This window comes from Microtus oregoni, unplaced genomic scaffold, assembly GCF_018167655.1.
Source record: "Microtus oregoni isolate MIOR12 unplaced genomic scaffold, Mior012 000005F_ref0000423, whole genome shotgun sequence".
NCBI classification, from domain to species: Eukaryota; Metazoa; Chordata; class Mammalia; order Rodentia; family Cricetidae; genus Microtus; species Microtus oregoni.
In genome coordinates, this window is record NW_024543064.1 from 29777766 (window position 1) to 29798975 (window position 21210).

Genomic DNA, 21210 nt, shown 5'->3' on the forward strand with positions numbered 1-21210 from the left:
ACTCTCGGACCCCATCATGCCTCTGCGTCCCAGGCGTTCCCTCACATCCTACTTCCTCGCCTCAGCCTCCAGCACGTAGCTCTGTCATTACCTCCTCCAGGAAGCCTTTCGAGACCTCTATCCCTCAAACGGAATCTGGGGTTCTCAAGTGTGGGCACCCAGACAGAGTTCTCCAGGCCTTGGTCCTACCACATGGATATATTCAACCTGTATCTCCCTCCACAACTAGATGTGATCTCTGAAAAGACAAGATGGACCATACTTTGTTCATCTCCTTGCTGGCTCAAAGAAGGCTTCCATGACTGTACCCACAAGGCCACCCTGCTTCCTTTAAGCATCCTTTCGTGTTCTCCAGCGCCCACACCCCTCCTACCTCCGTCCACCCACCCACTCACAGCACGCGAGGCCACTGTGCATTAAGTTCTACAATTCAAAACATGGTAAGAAGTTTGTTCTCCCAGTGCCTACTAATCAAAGGCATGCATGCATCTTGACAGTAAAGCAAAGAAGCTACCATATGTTGCGACCGGTAAAGTTTGTTTTGAACACACACGTTGTCTCTCTAGATCATCAGGATAGCACCATGAAGCAGAAGCACAGATGAGATACATGAAGCGTTAGAGAAGCTGTGACCTGCCCCAAATCACATATGTAACCGGTGACGGAACCCGGCGAACCTAGATGGGTCCCAGCTACGCGATTATCTCTTCTTGCCTTTAATCAATATGGATGAGATCAAACATTATCATAAAAGGTCCTGGCATGCCTTTTATGAGCTGGAGATGGCAAACAGCTATCTGTTCGGAGGGATAAAAAGGAAGCCCAAAGAGTGGGTAGGACTCCAGGAACTCCAGGCAAGCTCTGTTCCTGCCTATCCAATTAACCTGAGTCTAGGCTCTTCCAATTATGAATGGGCCAAGGCTATCAAAGTAGGGCAGGGACTCCTTGCAGAGACATGGTGTGAGCATGAAGAGGGCCCATGCCGGCTAGCCAGGAAGGGAGAGGTATTGCTCGGGCACTAATCCTCACCCTCTCTCCTGATGTTACCTGCCCGGGCTCTTGCTCAAGGAGCTCCTCATTTGATCTCATGAGCCCTGAGGACATCTGTAGCTTGGCACAAACCACTGCAGCTTCCCCAGCACTGTGGGGCTGAGCGTGGCCTTGTGAGCCAAGGGTGACATCTTCCAGCTTCTGCTATTCCTTCATCTTTACATTGCCTCAGCAGTGGGAGTAGGACTGTCTCTTTTGTCTGGGGACAGGAACTTTGAACTTGTGACAGTGGAGACTGAGAAGACCCCCCCCCCCAGGCACTAGTTGGAAGCAGGGGCACCAATTGTCCCACAGAATCCCCGTGTACTCTCCACATCCCTCAGTTCCCTGAGAACTGGGGGTTAGAATTACCTGTCATCCAGCTCAGACAGTGTTCCTGTGCAGTGGTCCACGGCCTCATGAGAACAGGTGGATCAGTCTTGAGGCCTCTCCTGATCCACAATTACCTAACCAATATTCCAGGAACAAGCAGCCTCAAGTGACTTCAAGGGCCCTAAGACACTTCCTCTCCAAGGAGCCTCTCTCGGGACCCTCAAAGTTCCCTCCTTCTAATTTTCTGGCCCCACCTCCTCTTCATGGGACAAAGGGACAAGATCAGAAACGGGCAGTTACTCCAGGAAGTCCTTGCTCCAGGACCTGCCAGCTCCCTACAGCATCTCCACACAGGATGTAAATTTGCGAGTGAGTTGTTGAGCAAAGCGTGGGCTTGACGTCTCCAGAAGTCAGGGTCCTAGATCTGACAGGTTGGCACTATAGATCAATCTCACCACTAAGTGACGGAGCGCAGCAATGGCATTCAGCGACGCTTGCCCTCCACAAATACGTGCAAGTACCAACTCCTGCTAACCTGCCCTGGCAGCATCCTCCTGGGCCAGAAACACCATCTTGAGTCATTAGATGTAATCTAGCCCCCAACCATCTACAACAGAAACAGGTTTTCTTGTTGAGACAAGGTCTTTCTATAGCCCTGGCTGTCCTGGACCTGTCTGTGTAGATCAGGCTGGCCTTACACTCACAGAGATCTATCTGACTGCCTCTGCTTTCTGAGTGCTGGGATTAAAGATACACAGCTGGTTGGTTAGATGCAAATTTTATCTCTTAGGCGAAAAGAGCCTGGCTTAGTGAGGTTTGGCCCAGTATAGAAATAGGGGCGACAACAACAGCCACAATGAAGCCCTTCATAAAGTGCTTACAGCAGTGGTTCTCAACCTTGCTAATGCTGAGACCCTTCCACACAGTTCCTCATGGCATGGCGACTCCCAATAATAAGATGATTTTGTTGTGACTTCATAACTGTAATTTTGCTACTGTTACGAACTGCAATGTAAGTATCTGATATTCAGAATATCTGCTATGTGACCCCCCCCCCAAAGGGCTTAGGACCCACGAGTTGAAAACCACTGGCTTCCAGTATGTCACACTCACTATTTTAAGCATTCCCATTTGATCTTCATATACTCACTCAGCCGGGCGGTGGTGGCGCACGCCTTTAATCCCAGCACTCGGGAGGCAGAGGCAGGCGGATCTCTGTGAGTTCGAGGCCAGCCTGGGCTACAAGAGCTAGTTCCAGGACAGGCTTGCCCCGTGCCTGGCGGGTGTGTGGTACTTGGGAATTGTTGTGTTAGAGCTGCCCTGACTCAGCTCATGGTGAATGAGTGTCTCTAGCGCTGCGTTACCGGGCTCTGTCCTGACCAATATGGACAGAACTGAAGTTGTAAGGGCAAGCTGGACCTAAATTTAGAGTGGAAGAAAATCGTGGGCCATAGAGCCGGAGTCCAAAACAATTTCTGCAAGCTGAAATAAGCGAGATGACATTCTTCCGCCGAGAGCCTGAAGTAGAGGATGGTGAAGCGACTTGACCCCAAGCTCTGGTGCAAAGGGTCTGAATGATTTAGTTAACCGTAACCTGATGGGACCTAGTCATGGGAGAGAAGGCTCTGAAGCCTAGCAGTCTTAGGCTGCATTAACAATGTGTCGTGTCCAGACTGGGGGACATAATAGGCCTATTGTGCTGGCTTGGTCAGGCCATATCTGGAATCTTAGCGCTGCTACACTGACAGACTGGAATCAGGCCAGGAGGGGACCAGCCCAGCCTCAGCTCCCAATCTCTAGCGCTAAATGCTTCCTGTACAGTTTCTTGTCATAGCCCCCAAACAACCCTATTAGGCAGGTCCCTACTTTGTACACAGGGAGGATAACAGAAATGCCCAGGGTCGGCTGGATAGCTGGTGCACTAAGACGCTGTGGCTTTTCTGAATGGGCTCCTCTGGTCTTTGCACATTCACTCCCTGGAGTCTAGTGGGATGTGGAAGTAAAAGAGATAGAGTTTTTATTTGCAAGGAGGGCATGCTCTGGCCTGGTGATTCAGATCGTTTATGGAATGCTGTGATTCAAGGCAGGGAAGAATTTAGGGCTGGGAGGGATCAGAGAGAACTCCTTAGCCAAATCAAGACTAGAGCAGGGAAGAGAGACAGGGTAGTGACACATAGCTCACAGTGGGGAACATGGGCTGGGCTGTGGTGGCACATGCCTTTCCTCCCAGCACTTGGGAGGCAGACACAGGCGGATCTCTGTGAGTTCGAGGCCTGCCTGGTCTACAAGAGCTAGTTCCAGGATAGGCACCAAAGCTGCAGAGAAACCCTGTCTCAGAAAACCAAAAACAAAAAAGAAAACAAAAAACAAAAAAACAAAACCGTGGGGACATAGAAAGGGTTCCATGCTTTCTGATGGGTCAGGGTAGTGTCACGCAGTTCACAGCAGGGACACAAAGCCCCATCCACGCCTTCTTATGGGACATGTTAGTGACACACAGCTCACAGTGAGGATATAAAGTCCTATCCACGCCTTCTGAGGGTCTTCACTGTTACACTGTTTGTTTCTGTACAGTGATGTGCCCAGATGGGATTGGTCAGGGCACACCAGGGAGTGTGCCGTGGTCATCGTGGGGGAGTCAGATCTCAATATCTCTTCCCTGCAATTTGAATTAAAAGAAAGAAGAAGAAGAAGAAGAAAAGGAGCCCAGCATGGAGAAACACAGGTCCTGTGTAAGCGGCCTCTGAGAATCTCAGCAGTAACTTCACTGATGAAGGAGAGCTGGACTTCACCCAGGCTGCTGGGGATCTGGGAAGCCTGGGGTGACGTTTTAGCAAAGGTGGAAGAAAAGGCCATTCTTTGCTGGCAGCTATGCTTGGCCTGTTTAGATGAAGGTCCTCCTTTCTTTCAAGGACCACATTCCTCTGTATTCTCTTTCTCAGAGCTTCCTTCCCCCCCCCCCCCCCCCCCCCCCCCCCCCGACACAGAGGGCTGTTGGAGTCTTGTATCTCCCAGGGCTTCCTGTCTGGGAGCACATATACCCAGTTCAGCCTTCTGTAATTTATACTGAGGAGCAGAACAGGAGAGTCATGAGCACAGACTCAGGAACTGGACAAAACCTTCCTGGCCTGTACACTCTGTCATAACAGCTGCTGCTCTTCTCTGTGGTCCCCCTTTCCTCGGCTGTAAAATGGGGTTAATAATAGTACCACCCTCAGATGGAGTTCATGAGCACCCAATGAAATCGTGTCAAGCCTCTTAGAAGCTATCCATAAAAGGCTGCTGTGGCCCTGACTTCTTCGTAGAACTTCATAGCTTCCTTGCTGGAAAGGGCAGCCACTGAGCTGGCAAATTTTCCTGTCCCGTTGAAAAAGGTTCCCTAAATATCACAGGTAAAAAGAAGGAATGAGAGATCTTGAGATATAAAAGAGGGACATTGATAGTGAAGTTACAGCCTATGACTTCAGGTTTGGGGGAAGGGAGAAGCCACCTGACTCCCGCTTGTTAAAGGGGGGGGGGGCATCGGGGTTCAAAAGTTATGGGCTAGCAGGCTCGACTCGGGGAGAACTCACTCTGGGGGACCTCGGGCAGGTCACTTTCAGCCTTGGGGTTCAGTTTCCTTGGGCGAGTCAGGTGGGTGTCTCAGCCTGGCTCAGATGGTTAGGAGCACGCGTTGCCGGATGCCGGCTTTGAGAACGTGGCTGTGCAGCTAGGCTCCGCCAGACGAGTAGGGCAGGCTCGTGCGGGGATTGGCTGGAGGCTTCAGGACCAAACCTTTAAGAGGCGCGGAGGGGGCACGCCAGTTTTCCTTGCCGGCGTTCGCAGTTTACTCAGTGCTGACGAGCGTGCTGGTAGCTGCGGCTGCGTCTACAACGGGGAGCCCCAGGAGAGTGCGGGCCGTCAGAACACAGGAGCATCCCGGCGTCCCGGTTCCAGACGGCGTGGCCCGCGGGTCATGGCCAAAGGAGAGGGCGCCGAGAGCGGTTCCGCGGCGGGACTGCTCCCCACCGGCATCCTCCAAGCCAGTGAACGGCCGGTCCAGGTGAAGGTGAGGTGCCGAGAGGAGGGTAAAGGGTGGTGGGCAGACCGAGAGGTGGGCACAGGGGCGTCTGAGATTAGGCTTGGTCTTTGGGACACTGAGGGGAGGGGGGTGTAACAGGGTACAGTGAGACTTGGAAAAAGAAGAAAGTCCAAGGGGTGTTCCGGAACCGGGGAGTGATGGAGAAAGTCTGTATATATAGCCCCTTTGCTCACCCCTACGCTGGGTTTGCGCCAAGAGCGGCGGCAACTCTACATGGCGTGGGGCTCTCCCTAGAGCTCTAGGTTCTCCTGTGCTGGGCCACTCTGTTCCTCTCCTTAGATCTGGGGAGATCCCCAAAATTTGAGAGTCCCCTTCGTTCTCGATCTCTTCCCCCACCCCCGCCGCCCCCTCTACTCTCACGTTTTAACTCTGAGAAGGGCCACTCAAGTTCATTCATAAGAACAAGGGCTCTGCTCTTAAAGGAGCCGCATACCGAAAGCGTTTGTGTGACTCTAAGCGTTCAACACGCACAGCGTTCATTGCTTGTCGCTTGTCTCTCGACTCTGACGGGTGCCAGCTCTGTGGATCTATTTAACCACCCCGGTGAAACCATGCGGCCCCAGGAAAAGGATCGCTGACAATAGATCTCCTTGGGAGGTGCCTAACTTTTCCTTTTAATTTTATTAACTGATCTTGGAAGGAGCCAGTGAGCAATTATGCTGTTACCATGTATGAGTAATCTCTACTTTCCCCGGGCAACCTCAGCCTCCCCTAGTGCTCTGCCTGGAGAAGGCAGAGCCCTGCACCTGGAGCCCTTTCCACCCCTCTCCAAGGTCCCCTAGGAGCTGGAATGGGTTTGTGTCAGGGAGCCGGAGGGTAGGACTGCTCAAGGGTTTGCCTGGAGCTAAAGACTGTCTGCAGGGACCTGGGAACTTTGGGACAGATGGAAGGAACAGCTGTGGCTGCAATGGTTCGACTGGGGCCTCCCCGCAGCCTTGGTGTCCTCACCCAGTAGGCAGGTGGATTCTTGAGGGGTGTCGGGGAGGGAGCCTGGGCTGGGCTCAGGCTGCTTTTGGCAGCAAGAGGATTTTCAGGTTGTGGCAGCTAGTGCAGGGTGGGAACTGGTCCACTGCTTCAACATGCTCTCTCTGAGTAACTTGGAAGGGAGCAAGGACTGAGGGCCCAGGAGATTTTCTTGTATTTGTTTGTTTGTTTGAGACAGGTTTTCTCTATGTAGTCCTGACTGTCTAGGAACTCGCTCCTTAGACAGGCTGCCCTTAAACTCAGAGACCTACCTGTCCGGCTCTGCCTCCCAAGTATTGGGATTAAATGCATGTAACAACACACCTGGTCAGGAAGAAGATCCTTAAAGATGGAGGGTAACAATTTTTCTCAGAGTCTGGAGATGGGTGGGGGAGTCTGCGCTTAAGGGCAACTTCCTCTGGGGTAGGGGAAGTGGGATTTCCCAAGGTGGAGCCGTTCCTCCTGGCCCAGTTGGCTGGAGAAAGGGCTGTGTGCTTCTGGCACCTTCTAGGTTGGAGACCAGAATCCTGAGCATATTTTCAGTCTTTCCTTCTCTCCCCAGAAGGAACCAAAGAAGAAGCAACAATTGTCCATTTGCAACAAGCTTTGTTATGCAGTTGGAGGGGCCCCTTACCAGCTGACAGGCTGTGCCCTGGGGTTCTTCCTGCAGATCTACCTGCTGGATGTGGCTAAGGTGAGTGTCCTGAGGGCCTAGGCACCTCCAATATGCAGAGGTGGGAAGTGGTAGGCTCCTCTTGGTAGGTTCACCCAGTTTTCTCCGTTGGCAAAACAGGACCAGATCGTGTTCCTTGGCTGCCACTCAGGGCCCCAGTGGATGAGAAAGAAGGCTTTAGGAAGTGTCCAGGAAGGGGAGTCTTTCTGCCCCAGGAACCACAGCTGGCAACTCGTCCTTGCCTGGCAGGAGCAAGAGAGCCTGGAGGACTAAGCAGCGGCAGTGAGGGAGAATGGGACCCGTTGGTGACGCTGTTCTTAGAAGAGACTGGCACACCATGTCCCTGGCTGGAAGACAGTCAGCTGGCTTGGCTCAGGGTTTTTAGTGGGTGTTGCCAGGCTCTTGGAAGAACTGTATCCCACCCTCACCTGAGAAGTGGCAGCTTCGTGGTGGGTAGGAAAACCTGAAGGTGCGGGCATATGTAATGTGCCCCCGTACTTGGAGTCTCATCGGAAGAAGCAGGGCTACTGTGTGTATTTGAGAAGCCTTGGCCAGCAGCCTGGCATCCAAAGAATTCACCCTGTCTGGATGAGAGAGTGGGAGACTGAGTAACCATGGCTCCAGGGTGCCCTCGCTGGCTCTCTTCTGGGTAGCATCCCTGGGCAAGTGAGACATATTAGTGCATATTCGTTTCCGTTTGCAGGTGTGGAACAATGAGCCCCAGAAAGGACAGAAGACCCATTCAGTAGCTAGGTTTCAAATAGTTCCCATAGCTGGGCCCTAAGGGGGTTATAAATAAGAGGAACCTGCAGTTGAGCATAAAGTGGGGTTAGAGTAAGTGGGGTGACAGTTCAGGAAGGCTGCCAGCTTTCCAGAGCAGGGTTATAACAACTGGACATGGCAGCACAAGCCTGTTACCCCAGCACTTAGGTTAGGAGGAGGCCGAGACAGGAGGATTGGGATTTCAGAACCAGCCCAGGACCCTGTCTCAAAAACAAAGGAAAAGTCAACCAACCAATCAATCAATCAATCAAGGTTTTATGGATGAGGTTGAAACCGGAAATTCTGTATTAGAACCTAGAGTGTTTGGAGGTGATCAGCCACTTTCTAAAAAGCATCTATAAGGTAGGCATAGTGACAAGCATCTGCAATCCCAGCACTGGGAAGGGAGAACCAAGAGGAGGATCCTTCAAGTGAGAGCCCAGCCTGGTCTACTTACCAGGTTCTAGACTAGTCAGGACTACAAAGGAGACTGCCCCCCTTACACACACACACACACACACGCACATGCACAACACACACGCACGCACACATGCAGTGTCACGGTGGGGAAGTCACTGGAGAGACTGCTCAGTGGTTAAGGGCTTACTGCTTTTTTCAGAGGACCTGAGTTGTGAGTACCCATGCTAGGCCACTCACAGCCACAATTGCCTATAACTCCAGCTCTAGGGGATCCAATACCTCTGGCCTCCTGTATTCATTCATACAGCACCCCCACTACACACACACAATCACATGATTTAAAATAACAAAATGAATTCTTTTTTTTTGTTTGTTTGTTTTTGTTTTTCGAGACAGGGTTTCTCTGTAGCTTTGGAGCCTGTCCTGGAACTAGCTCTTGTAGACCAGGCTGGTCTCGAACTCCCAGAGATCCACCTGCCTCTGCCTCCCGAGTGCTGGAATTAAAGGCGTGCGCCACCACCGCCCGGCCCAAAATGAATTCTTAAAAAGAAGATGAAGAAAGCACCTATCGATTCCTTTTACCATACCCAGGATAAAGCCTGACCTCATAAAATACACTACAACCCATAACTCTTATGCAGCTGGGGAAACTGAGGCTCACTGTGATTGCCCAGTCATACTAGCTCTGTCATCAAGGGGTCAGGGCTCAGAGCTGTGAGAGGGAAGGAAGGAAATGATTCTGTGTTCATTCTGTTAGGTGAGATTTTTTTATGTGGATGGGTATTTTGGCTGGATGAATGTCTATGTACCACTTCTGGGTACCATGTGTGTTCAGTGCCCATGAGGCCAGAAGAAGGTGCCAGATGATCCCCTTAGAACTGGAGTTATGGACAGTTGTTAGCTGCCATGTAGGTGCTGGAAATTGAACTGTGGTCCTCTGGAAGAACAGTCAATGCTCTTAACCACTGAACCATCTCTGCAGCCCTGACATCAGAAGGAAGGAAAGATCCAGAAATGCTTCAAACCGTCCTACTTTGATAATACAATTACCAGAGAGATGCTATTGTCATCACCATCATTATTATTAGTTATTATTATTACTATTATTTTGCTTTTGGGAGACTGGATCTCTCTATGTAGACTGTCCTGGAACTCACTAGTAAACTAGGCTGGCCTTGAACTCACAGAGATCTGCCTGCCTCTGACCACGGGATGCAGGGACTAAAGGCATGCACCACTATGCCCAGCTGCTGTTGTCATTGTTTTTTACAGTGTGGGGGAATTGAACCCAACACCTCATCCATTCTAGGCAAGCAATCATGCTACCACTGAGCTAAACCTCTGGATCCGCCTCTGTCACTATTAAGAGCGTGAGTGAAACTGGGTGGTGCACGCCTTTGATCCCAGCACTCGGGAGGCAGAGGCAGGTGGATCTCTGAGTTCAAGACCAGCCTGGTGTACAGAGCGAGTTCCAGGACAGCCAGGGCTGCACAGAGAAAGGGTTGAGTGGAAATGTTAAAGGCTGCAGGTGGGAGCAGGTCTTGACGGCCTGGCTGTGGCACTGAGGGAAGCCCCGCTGAGGTGAATGACTCTTCTCTGTCCTCTTCCCCGTGGCAGGTGGACCCACTCCCTGCTTCCATTATCCTTTTCGTGGGCCGAGCCTGGGATGCCTTCACTGACCCTCTGGTGGGCTTCTGCATCAGCAAGTCCTCCTGGACCCGCCTGGGCCGCCTCATGCCCTGGTAAGTAGAGACGCTCCTACCACGTGCTGAAGGCCAGGCTTCGCTCTCTGGCCCTAGGTCCTGTCTCTTGTCACAGTCTGGGGCTTGAGCGGAAGGAAGGACACAAAAGCTCGAAGGTGTCGAAAGCCCAGGCTGAGGCCTTAGCGGCCCCAGACATGGACACTGGGACACCCAGCCAGTTATTTTGGTGAAGGTGGAACCCTCATTTCTTTCTCCCACTCGGCACTTCTATAGCGGCAGAAGTAGGTCTTTAGACCGGTCAGGAGCTTGCCTGGGTTTGAATGGCAGCTTCATGACCAACAGCTGTGCTGTCATGAGCAAGTTACTTAACATCTCTGATCCTAAGGTAAAACAGAGGTATGGTGAGGATTTTAATAGGGAAAGCACTCAAAAGAGTGCCGGGCAGGTACTGATATACAAGTTGACATTCCTCCAGGGTGGTTAATGGTAGGGCACGGGTAGGGGCCATTCTGAGAATGGAATCGCGGAGCCAGATTCAGCCTGTGGGGCAAGTTGTGGGAGGCAGTTACCATAGATCAGACAGCGGTGGAGACGCACAAGACAGGCCAAGCCGGGGCTCTGGTTCCCTCCAGGACATCCTGCTTCAGGGGGCGGGGGGTGTACCCCTTTCATCTCCAGCCCATCCAAGCTTAAGTGGGCGCCTTCCTGCCCCAGGGGCGCCCATACCTGGTCTCCGGCCTTCAAAGCTCTTCCAGCAGCTTCTGCACCTCCACAGTTTCCTTTCCCACGAGGCCCCCCACCCACCCCAATCCTGCCAGCCCCTGGCAGAAGCCCAGTTTGGAGCCTTTGATCCAGACCTCATGGCCAAGGGGCTGGAGAGGAGGGCAGGAGAGCCTTCTTTACCTGGGCAAACTGCTCAGGGAGCCCTGAGCGCCAGCCTGTGAGACTTGGCCCCATGCCGGCCTCCTGGCAGCTGGTGGAAGGCGGGGCCCTGCTCCCACATCGCCTCATGAGGCCCAGCCAATAGGAAGCCGCTGTCTGATGCGCTGCCGCACAGCACAGGGTCACTCGCAGTCAAATCGGGTTCCTAGGCGGGCATTGCTGTTCAGCTGCCTGCCTAGGAGGATGGAGTGTTTGGGGAAGATTGAGGAGGAGCCCTGTTCTCTGAGGAGGCGAAGTGATGGGGTGGAAAGAGGAGGAGGGCCAGCAAGGCCTCCCTGTGAGAGGGAGACCTGAGGACTTTTGCTTGGTCAGTTGTGACAGCTACTCCAGGAAAGTTGCTGGAAACCCCTTAGGCTGCTGTCTGGGTAGCAAGTGCCTGGGTGAGAGTCAGAAACGCGTGGGGTGGCTCATAGGCTGAGAGGCCCTTGCATTCCTCCCAGATTGCATCTGCTCAGGCCCAGAGACCAGAAAGAGGCTGGGTCTGAGCCGGTTGGTTAGTGTTAGCCCTAGCTGGGTCTCCTCCCAGGTTAGTGCAGTTCCTACTCCAAAACCCCTCCTGCAAACCACCGAAATGCTGACATTCCTTTCCCCAGAACTTCCTAAGGCCACCCGTGAGACCCCGTCAGCAGGGTCACACTGAGAGACTGAGATGAAGTCATTACCAGGCATTGCCCACTTGTGGCTCTGGCCTGTAGTTTCCCGAAGGCCACTTCTCCTGTTGAGCCCTCCTGAAATGATCATGGCAAACACTTAATGCCCCAAGTACTGTTCAACATTTTTTCTGTCAACTTACTTAAGACTTGAGCCTACTTCAACCCACAGAGTTGAAGTCCTTACATCTGCCTGTGAGGTGTCCCATTTTCTCCACATTATCTCCTGATTCCATCTTCCTTGCTCACTGCCCTTCAGCCCACAGGTCCTGCCTAAGGACCTTTGTACTGACTGTCCCCTGCCTGAGCCCACACTTGCCTCAGAGATCTGCAATGCAGACTCCCTGGTCACATCCACGCCTTCTCAGTTACTGCCCTCTCAGCCGGCTGTGAACTGCACCCCAAGTCTCATACCTGCTGTAGCCTGCTGTAGCTTTAGCCTGCGTTAGCTCTAGCCTGCTGTAGCCGTCTTTCTTTTCTCCATGGCATTTGCCACCTTTTAATATGTTGTCTAACTGTATAAAGACTATGAAAAAAACCTCAAGCTTAGCATTTACCCTATTTATGGATTTATTTGTGGTAGAACTCAAATGCAGGGCCTGGCACATGCTAGGCAAACATTCTACAGCCTTGATCTTCGTTTTGTTCCTTGAAGACTAGGTTCCTGTAGCCCAGGCTGGCCTCCGTGTAGCCCAGGCTGGCCTCCAACCCCTGATTCTTCACCCACTGAATGCTCAGATTATAGTCATGTGCCATCCCCTCCAGGCTCAACCCTTGCTTGGTTTGCTTTGTTTTTGAGACAGGGTCTCACTATGTAGCCCTGGCTGCCCTACTACCTGTTATGTAGACCAGGTAGCCCTCAAACTCACAGAAATCCACCTGCTTCTGCCTGCCTCTTGAGAGGCCAGCCAGGTCTACCTGATCACATAGAGAGATCCTGTGTCAAAAAAAAAAAAAATGAAAAAGCAAAATCGAACATATGTGTGTGTGTGACTATATACACCAAATACATCAGCACACGTATGCGCGTGCACACACACAAACTGTATGAGTGTTTTGTTTGCATGTACACCTGTGCCTGGTACCTGAGGTCCGAAGAGGACACTGGGTCTCCGGAAACTGGAGTTATGAATGGTTGTGAGCAACCATGTGGGTGCTGAAAATTTAATCTACCTAATAAAGACCTGAATGGGAGAAAAAAAAAAAGAAAAAATTTAATCTAGGTCTTATTTAAAATTTAATCTTAGGAACAAGAACAAGTGCTCCTAATTGCTGAGCTATCCCAATAGCCCCTATGCCCTTCATTTTTTTTTTTAAAGAGATCTCACTCTGTATCCCAGGTTGACTTTGAACTCATGATCTTTTTGCTTCTGTCTCTTGAATGTGGGTACTATAGTCCTGTAACACCATGCCCAGCTTTTTTTTTTTTTTTCTGTCCCAAAACAGGGTTTCTCTGTGTAGCCCTGGCTGTCTTTATAGACCAGACTGGCCTCAAACTCACAGAGATCTACCTGCTCCACCTGCCTCTGCCTTCCCAGTGCTGGGATTAAAGTCATGAGGCATCACTACTTGGCCCTTTTAAGATGTCCAATAAAGTAGCATTAAGAACGTCCACATCCTTGTGTGACCATCACTGTCTTCCAACCCATTATTTTTTGTTGTTCTTTTTCTGCATAGCCCTGGATGTCCTGGAGTTCATTTTGTAGTCTCGAACTCACAGAGATCCTCCTGAGTGCTAGGATTAAAGGTGTGCGCCACTACCACCCAGCGTATCCTAATACTTTTTCTTCTTTTCAAACTAAAACTTGGAGTTCATCAAAAAATAATCCCAGAAATGGGGACTTGATTGGGGGAGGGGGGGGAAATGGGAGGCGGTGGCGGGGAAGAGACAGAAATCTTTAATAAATAAATAAATTTTTTAAAAAAGAAAAAAGTAATCCCTGCGTTATCTTCCCCCTGTCAATCTGTCAAACCCTCCCTCTCTCCCTCCTTTTTTTTTTTTTTTTTTGGTTCAAGGAGGATATATGGGGGGGGGATGGTCAGGGGACAATTTTCAGGAGTTGATTTGTGAATTTGAACTCAGGTCATTAGGAACAGTAAGTACCCTTAGCAGCTGACGTATCTTGCAGGATGAATATGAAACTATGGATTTGGTGACTCCCCTATAAGTTAAACTGTACAATACTTGTTTTTTTAGAGACAGTCCTATTTCATTTGACCTATGAAGGCCAAGGTTCTGTGTTGTAGCATGTGTCAAGAGTTTTGTTTTTAGGGCTGACTGTGCCGTTTTATGTTCACCACTAGAGTGAGTTCTGCGAGATCAGCGCACTCTTTTTCTTCATGGACACATCTTCAACATTCAGAATAGTTCTTAGCACATCATGGAGCTTCAGAAATACTTGGGCAAATGTTGAATGTAGGCAGTGTACTATTTCTTGTTTTCATTTCATATGTGAAGAAGTGACTCTCAGAGAAGTTAAGTAACTTGCCTAAGACTAAGTTTTTATAGTGACAGACTCAGAAATGGGTCCCAGAAGCATATGTAACACAGGACTTTCCTCTTCTTAAAAATATTTAGTGTGTGTGTGTGCGCGCGCACGTATGTGTGTGTGTGTGTGTGTGTGTGTGTGTGTGCACGTATGTGTGCCTACACGTGCACATGCCGTGGTACATGTGGAGCCCAGAGGACAACTTGTGTTTCCCTTCCACTGTGCATGCTGCAGGGGAAAATATCAGGTTAGGCCTGGCAGCAAGCGCTTTTACCTCCTGAGCTGGTCTGAGGCCTTCTTCCTTTTAACCTTTGTACTCTGCTGATGCTGTGAAGTTGGTCTAGCCTGAGGTATTGATAACCTCTCATGATGAGGCGAACTCACATGCAGGCCAGACATTTGTCCCCACCCTCCTTATAGTTCCGTGACTGGGTCCAATCCTCCCGCGTGGCTCTCCTCTCCTCCTTCACCACAAGTTGGCCTCGCCCACCCATTCTAGCTTCCCTGTGTGGGTACAAATGAAGCGTGGAGGGTAGAGGACAGGTGCTAGGCCTGTCCCCTTCACAGGGACTCTCGCATCAGGAAAGATATGTCTCATGTTCCTTTCTCTCGGACCCCTTCAAGTTCCTTGCTCAGGATTTTGGTTCATGAACTTGGCCCCACTCTGGTCCTTCAGGCAAGGCCTTCAGTCTCTTCCCCCGAGGCTCTGGGTTGGGAGGTTCAGAGTTGAAATTTCCTTCTCTGTTGATTGGCACCTGTGGAACAGATTTGAGCTCTTAGAATTCTCCAGCCTCGCCTAGGTCTGAAAAAGCATGGGATAAATCCGGACTAGCTGAACATAGCGGACAATGAGGAATACTGAGAATTCAAGAACAATTGCAGTGGGTTTTTGATCCTACTGCACGTACTGGCTTTGTGGGAGCCTAGGCAGTTTGAATGCTCACCTTACGAGACCTGGATAGAGGTGGGCAGTCCTTGGGCTTCCCACAGGTCAGGGAACCCTGATTGCTCTTCGAGCAGATGAGGGAGGGGGACTTGATCGGGGGAGGGGGAGGGAAATGGGAAGCGGTTGTGGGGACGAGGCAGAAATCCTTAATAAATAAATAAATTTAAAAAATAAAAAAAATAAAAAAAAATAATGGTAAAAAAAAAAAAAGAATTCTCCAGCCTCCGCTCAGACCCCCTCCTTCCTCAGGATCATCTTCTCCACTCCCCTGGCCATCATTGCCTACTTCCTCATCTGGTTCGTGCCTGACTTCCCACTAGGGATGGAAAAGTCGCATGGGTTCCTTTGGTACCTGCTTTTCTACTGCCTCTTTGAGACCCTGGTCACGGTGAGTGTGGGTAACTTGGTGAGGGGCAGGAGTCAAGGGTGAGCCCTGGGGCCTCTGCGTGTCTCTCCATCCTTCTAACTGGCCGAGAGCTTCTCTTCTACAACAGTGTTTCCACGTTCCCTACTCAGCCCTCACCATGTTCATCAGCACAGATCAGAGTGAGCGCGACTCCGCCACGGCCTACAGTAAGTCCCTTCCCCATCAGCTTGGCCCTGCCCACGCGGGGGGGGGGGGGGGCTGGACCGCTCTGCTCCTAGCCTACCACCACAGACACCTTGTACTTTGTGGGCCCAGCTCTTTGCTCTACTCGTGTGTGTGCCTGGGAAGGTGGGGGAGGCAAACCCCCCTCCTGCCATCCCTTGTCTCTTTGATGCCGGGGATTGATCCCAGAGCCTTGTCTCTCCTAAGCAGTCACTTAACCGTTGAATTACATCCCTCAGCCTATAAAAGCATATTAAAAATGTTTCAATCCCTTTATTGCTCAAGTGAGACTCAGAGGGATACAGGGACTGTTCTGAAGGTTACACAGAAAAAGGCCGTGAATGTAGATTGAAATGTCATCACCCTGTCCCCTAGCCCAACTGACCTGGAGCCAACAGTGGTTCCCATCTGACCTTCTTCCCTGGGCCCATGGGCCTTGAGGCACATCCAAAAAGATCCTTTTCTTGTCTAGGGATGACTGTGGAGGTGCTGGGTACAGTGATAGGCACGGCGATCCAAGGACAAATTGTGGGCCAAGCCAAAGCACCTTGCCTTCAGGACCAGAACGACTCTGAAGTGGCTTTAGAGGCTGTCAATCGCACACAGAGCACCGGCTCCCTCAAAGAAACGGTGAGGCTCCTGCTTGGGCAGGGCTTTGATGGGGGAGAACAAATGGGGCGCTTTGCAGTTATCCTAAAAGTAGTAATAGAGCTAGTGTTTACTAATTTGTGGGCATGTGGTTAATATAAATAATAGTATGTACATATACCCACTTTATAGACAAGGAAAGTGAAGCCTGGGAGGCTGAGTAACTCGTGTGGGGTCCCAGCGAGTTGCAGAGATGGGGGGAAGACTTGGGCTGTGGGCTCACACACTACGTAGTCTGGCCGTGTAACGTTTTGTATACTTGGACTTAGCCCAGCCTTGGGAAGCAGCAGCAGGTCCAGGATGACCCCCCCTGGTCCACAGATGGAGACAGTGAGGCCCCCACAGGAGAAAGGCCTGGCCTGAGATCGTGGAGTGGGGCTGCTGGGCTGAGATCAGACTGACCCTGTCTCTGTATGTCATAGCAAAATGCATACCTGCTGGCAGCAGGGATCATTGCCTCTGTCTACGTCATCTGCGCCATCATTCTGGTTCTAGGCGTGCGGGAGCAGAGAGGTGAGACACATCCTGCGGAGGGTTCAGCCCGCAGCCCAGGGAGCAGTGGTCCCCTTCTGCCTGGTCTTCAGTCTTTGGGAGGGACTTCTGCTTCCTCCTCATTATCCTTTCTGATCCCTAGAGCCCTATGAGGCCCAGCAGGCCGAGTCGATGCCCTTCTTTCAGGGCCTCCGGCTGGTCATGAGCCACGGCCCCTACGTCAAGCTCATTGCGGGCTTTCTCTTTACCTCCCTGGCGTTCATGGTGAGTGGGGCCTGAGATGCTCATCCTGAGAGGAGGTCTAATTGGATGGGGTTGGAGAGGATTTGGATTGGGGTGAGGCTGAGGGGCAGGCAGGAGGGAGTGGGACACATCAAGGTCTCTGGAATCCCCAAGTCACCTCTCCCTTCCATTTCCTTGTCCTGCCCCTTCCCCAGCTGGTGGAGGGCAACTTCGCCTTGTTCTGCACCTATACCTTGGGCTTCCGAAATGAGTTCCAGAACCTCCTCCTGGCCATCATGGTGCGTACAGGGCGTATGGTACTGATGAATGGGTCTTTGGACAGTTGGAGGATACTTTCAGGCTGCTCCCTAATCATGATGGGGTGAGGGGGGTTTCCCCGGACCTCACCTACAATCGCTTAGAGATGGTTATAAAAGGAGAATTTGAGTCTGAGTGGTTATGGTGCCCAGTACAGCAAAAACAAGGACGCCAGCAACTTAGTGCAGCTTTGCATTCGTATTTATGAACAGCCAGGAGGATGGCTTGCTCTCGGCTTCCTGTCTGACATGCCCGTCAACTTCCTCAGTGCCAGTGGCTGACCTGGGAGCATCTTTGGGGGCCTCTGCAGCAATAAACCACCTGCATCACCTTTTCTGTCACTCACAGCTCTCGGCCACATTCACCATTCCCATCTGGCAGTGGTTCCTAACCCGGTTTGGCAAGAAGACAGCTGTCTATGTTGGGATCTCAGTGAGTGGGGCTCAAGGGGTAGTTTGGGTTGGGTTAGGTGGTGGTGGGGTTACATACGGGAGCCTCCTAGGTAACCCAACTTCCTCATTCTCTGTTGTAGTCAGCAGTTCCTTTTCTCATCTTGGTGGCCCTTATGAAGAGCAATCTAATTGTCACTTACGTGGTGGCCATAGCAGCTGGTGTCAGCGTAGCTGCTGCCTTCTTGCTACCCTGGTAGGTATATACAGGCTCATAGAGTTTATTCCCCAGCATACTGGGGATTGTGCTCTGCTGGCTTCTCCCCCTGCTCTCCTATGGGTCTGGGATGAGGCGGGTTTGCAAGTTCCCAGAAGGCAGTTCCTTCTCATGGCCATGGATACCATATGGGCTAGCGGCTAGGTGGCGGTCACTCATGTCTGCCACCTTTCACCCGGCGTAGGTCCATGCTGCCTGACGTCATCGATGACTTCCACCTGAAGCACCCTCACTCCCCTGGCACCGAGCCCATCTTCTTTTCTTTCTATGTCTTCTTCACCAAGTTCGCCTCTGGAGTCTCCCTTGGTGTCTCTACCCTCAGTCTTGAGTGAGTGGCCTGTGAGTTTTGGGCAAGATTGGGGACAGGGTCAAGGTCCAGGCACTCCATCCTCACCATTCTTTGCCCTCTGGGTCCCACAGCTTTGCCAAGTACAAGAAGCAGGGCTGCTCCCAGCCAGAACAGGTCAAGTTTACACTGAAGATGCTGGTGACGATGGCTCCCATCATCCTCATCCTCCTGGGCTTGCTGCTCTTCAAGATGTACCCCATCGATGAGGAGAAACGGCGACAGAATAAGAAAGCTCTACAGGCTCTACGGTGAGGGCTGGAGAGTTTGTGTGTGTGTGTGCACGTGCATGTGTGTGTGTGCACGTGCATGTGTGTGTGCACGTGCATGTGTGTGTGCACATGCATGTGTGTGTGCAGTGCATGTGTGTGTGCATGTGCATGTGTGTGTGCACGTGCATGTGTGTGTGCGCGTGCATGTGTGTGCGCACATGCATGTGTGTGTGCAGTGCATGTGTGTGTGCACGTGCATATGTGTGTGCATGTGTGTGTGTGTGTGTGTGCACGTGCCAGTCTAAGTTCTCAACTTGTGCCACTGATGGCTGGGTCCAGATCATTCTTAATTACACGCTAGGCACTACACTGACAGCCTTGTATGTAGTTACTCCACAGGCAACACTTTCTGAATGCCAGCATTGTGTTAGGAAAACCGAAATCAAACCAAAACAAACAGAAAAAGGCCAGGCCTGGTGACACACGCCTTTAATTCCAGAACTCTGGGCAGCAGAGGCAGGTGGATCTTTGTGAGTTTGAGGCTAGCCTGGTCTACGTAGCGAGTTCCAGGACAGCCAGGGCTATGTAGAGAGACCCTGTCTCTCAAACCAAACAAAACTTCCCGTCTTGAAGGAGCTTGTGTTTAGTGTGTGCCTCCAGACCCCATCCTTACCCACCACCTTCTAACAAACCCATTCCTAGGCAGCTGAGTTCATTTGTTTGCTTTGAGGCAGGGTTTCATTTACTTAGCTCAGGCTGGCATCAAACTAGTTGTGTTGCCAAGGCTAACCTGGCCCTGCCTTCTAGGTGCTGATACGACAGCCACTCCCATGGCAAGATTCTTACGATTCCTATCCTGCATATGAAGGGAATTGAAGTTGAGCCAGGAAATGTGGATAAGGCTTTGAGCCCTGCCCTGTGTTCTAGTTGCAGCCTGTACTCAGGTGCCTTCCTGGCATACAGGCCCTCCGGTGTGGCCAGAAGTGATAGGGCAAGGTGGAGTGACTCATGCCACCATGCCAGCCAGCCAGAGCCACTGGCTCTCTGAGGTCTGCCGTGCCCTTCGCTCGGCAGGAAGAGCCACCAGAAGTTTCCAGGCCGGCAGTGGGAATGAGGAAACTCCTGTAGTGTACATAAGACTGACAGCTGACTTGGACTTCAGGGCCAAGATTCCTAAGGCGGGTGGCAGCAGAGGAGTGTCAAAACGCTTGGCCTGACCTGTCTTTTCTTTTTTTTCTTTTTTTTTTTAAATTTTTATTTATTTATTTTTTATTTATTTATTTATTATATTATGTGTATAGCATTCCTTCCACGTGTGCCTGCAAGCCAGAAGGGGGTGCCAGGTCTCATTATAGATGGCTGTAAGCCACCATGTGGTTGCTGGGAATTGAACTCAGGACCTCTGGAAGAGCAGTCAGTGCTCTTAACCTCTGAGCCATCTCTCCAGCCCCCCTGACCTGTCTTTTCTGTTGCAGAGACGAAGCCAGCAGCTCAGGTTGCTCTGACACAGACTCCACAGAGCTGGCCAGCATTCTCTAGGACCTGCCACACGTCACCTGAAGCTACCACACAAAGGACCCGGGGCACCAGGCAGCATGAGGCACGGGATCTTTTTGTCCTCACACTGAGCAGCTGTTCTTCCTGTGTCAAGACAGGGACCAAGGACTGGATGGAGGGTGAGCGGCCCAGGACATCTGTGCTCACGGTCGCTCTGTAACCTCCTCACCGCCTGCCCACAGGGCCAAGCCCAAGGGCTGCAACTGTGAATATGTCAAGGACTGACTGGGCCTAGCTCAGAACACTAATGTAGAAACGTTTTATACAGAGACTAATTAATAACTTAATGACTATGTACATAGTGATATGTGTATGTATATGTCTGTGAGCTATTAATGTTATTAATTTTCATAAAAACTGGACAACAAAGCTGCCTGCTTCTATCTCCATTCTTAACCATCCATGGAGCCCTTTGTTGTGACCCAGATAGTCCGTGGGCTCACAAAGCCACAGGTGCCAGGGAAATGGGACAGTGCGCCTGAGGGCATGATAGCAGCCTTTGCTGACATTTACTCTGTCCCAGGTGCCTTGTGCTGGCTTGCCACACAGTTCATTGTGATCTCATTGGACCTGTGGAGCCCTTGTGTCGTGGCAGGACTTGTCCCTGTCTTAAAGATCAAAGATGAAAACCCAAGCTCTAGCATTGAAAGGGATGTGGCTAAAGTCACATGGCAAAGAATGATGTCGGTGGTGCTCCGTGTCATCTCTGGGAGCCTCTGAGCACTGTAGCCACTGCTCCCCGTGTCCCCATGTGTGAAAAATCATGTGTGTCTGTCACCATGTGTATACCCAAGCCTGTGGGGCTAGGTGTATTAGTTGTGGGTCTGTAGTGTCCCTGAAGACTTCCCATAACTGTTGTCAGTAATGTTAAAGGTGGAGACTATTTGTGTCCAGGTGTGGGTGTTGGGTAGTGGTAGCCAATTCGAGTTACTCTTGTAAGTTCCTGAGAAATTAATAGTTGGCTCTTACAAGTCCACAAGGGTCACCCTACCATACCACTGGGTTGCACACACCCTAGTCAGGCTCTGAAAACACGGGAGTAAAGCTGGCGGAGTAAAGCTGGCGGGACCAGGAGTGACCCTGAGGGAAGTGTTGGGATTGATTTGTCCTTGTTTATTTATTTATTTCGTTTTTCGAGACAGGGTTTCTCTGTGGTTTTGGAGCCTGTC

The 21210-nt window shown here is 51.2% G+C and overlaps 1 protein-coding gene across 1 annotated transcript; it reads left to right on the forward strand.

Moving 5' to 3' along the window:
* Positions 1–5151: 5151 nt before the first annotated feature.
* Mfsd2a (major facilitator superfamily domain containing 2A) lies at positions 5152–20410 on the forward strand. The gene is made up of 14 exons (XM_041652109.1): positions 5152–5410; positions 6969–7100; positions 9879–10003; positions 15241–15379; positions 15486–15564; positions 16053–16210; positions 16651–16741; positions 16863–16984; positions 17158–17241; positions 17609–17692; positions 17793–17905; positions 18111–18254; positions 18347–18523; positions 19960–20410. The coding sequence occupies exons 1-14, from the start codon at positions 5318–5320 to the stop codon at positions 20021–20023; spliced, it is 1605 nt and encodes a 534-aa protein (XP_041508043.1). The 5' UTR covers positions 5152–5317; the 3' UTR covers positions 20024–20410.
* The last annotated feature ends 800 nt before the right edge of the window (positions 20411–21210 follow it).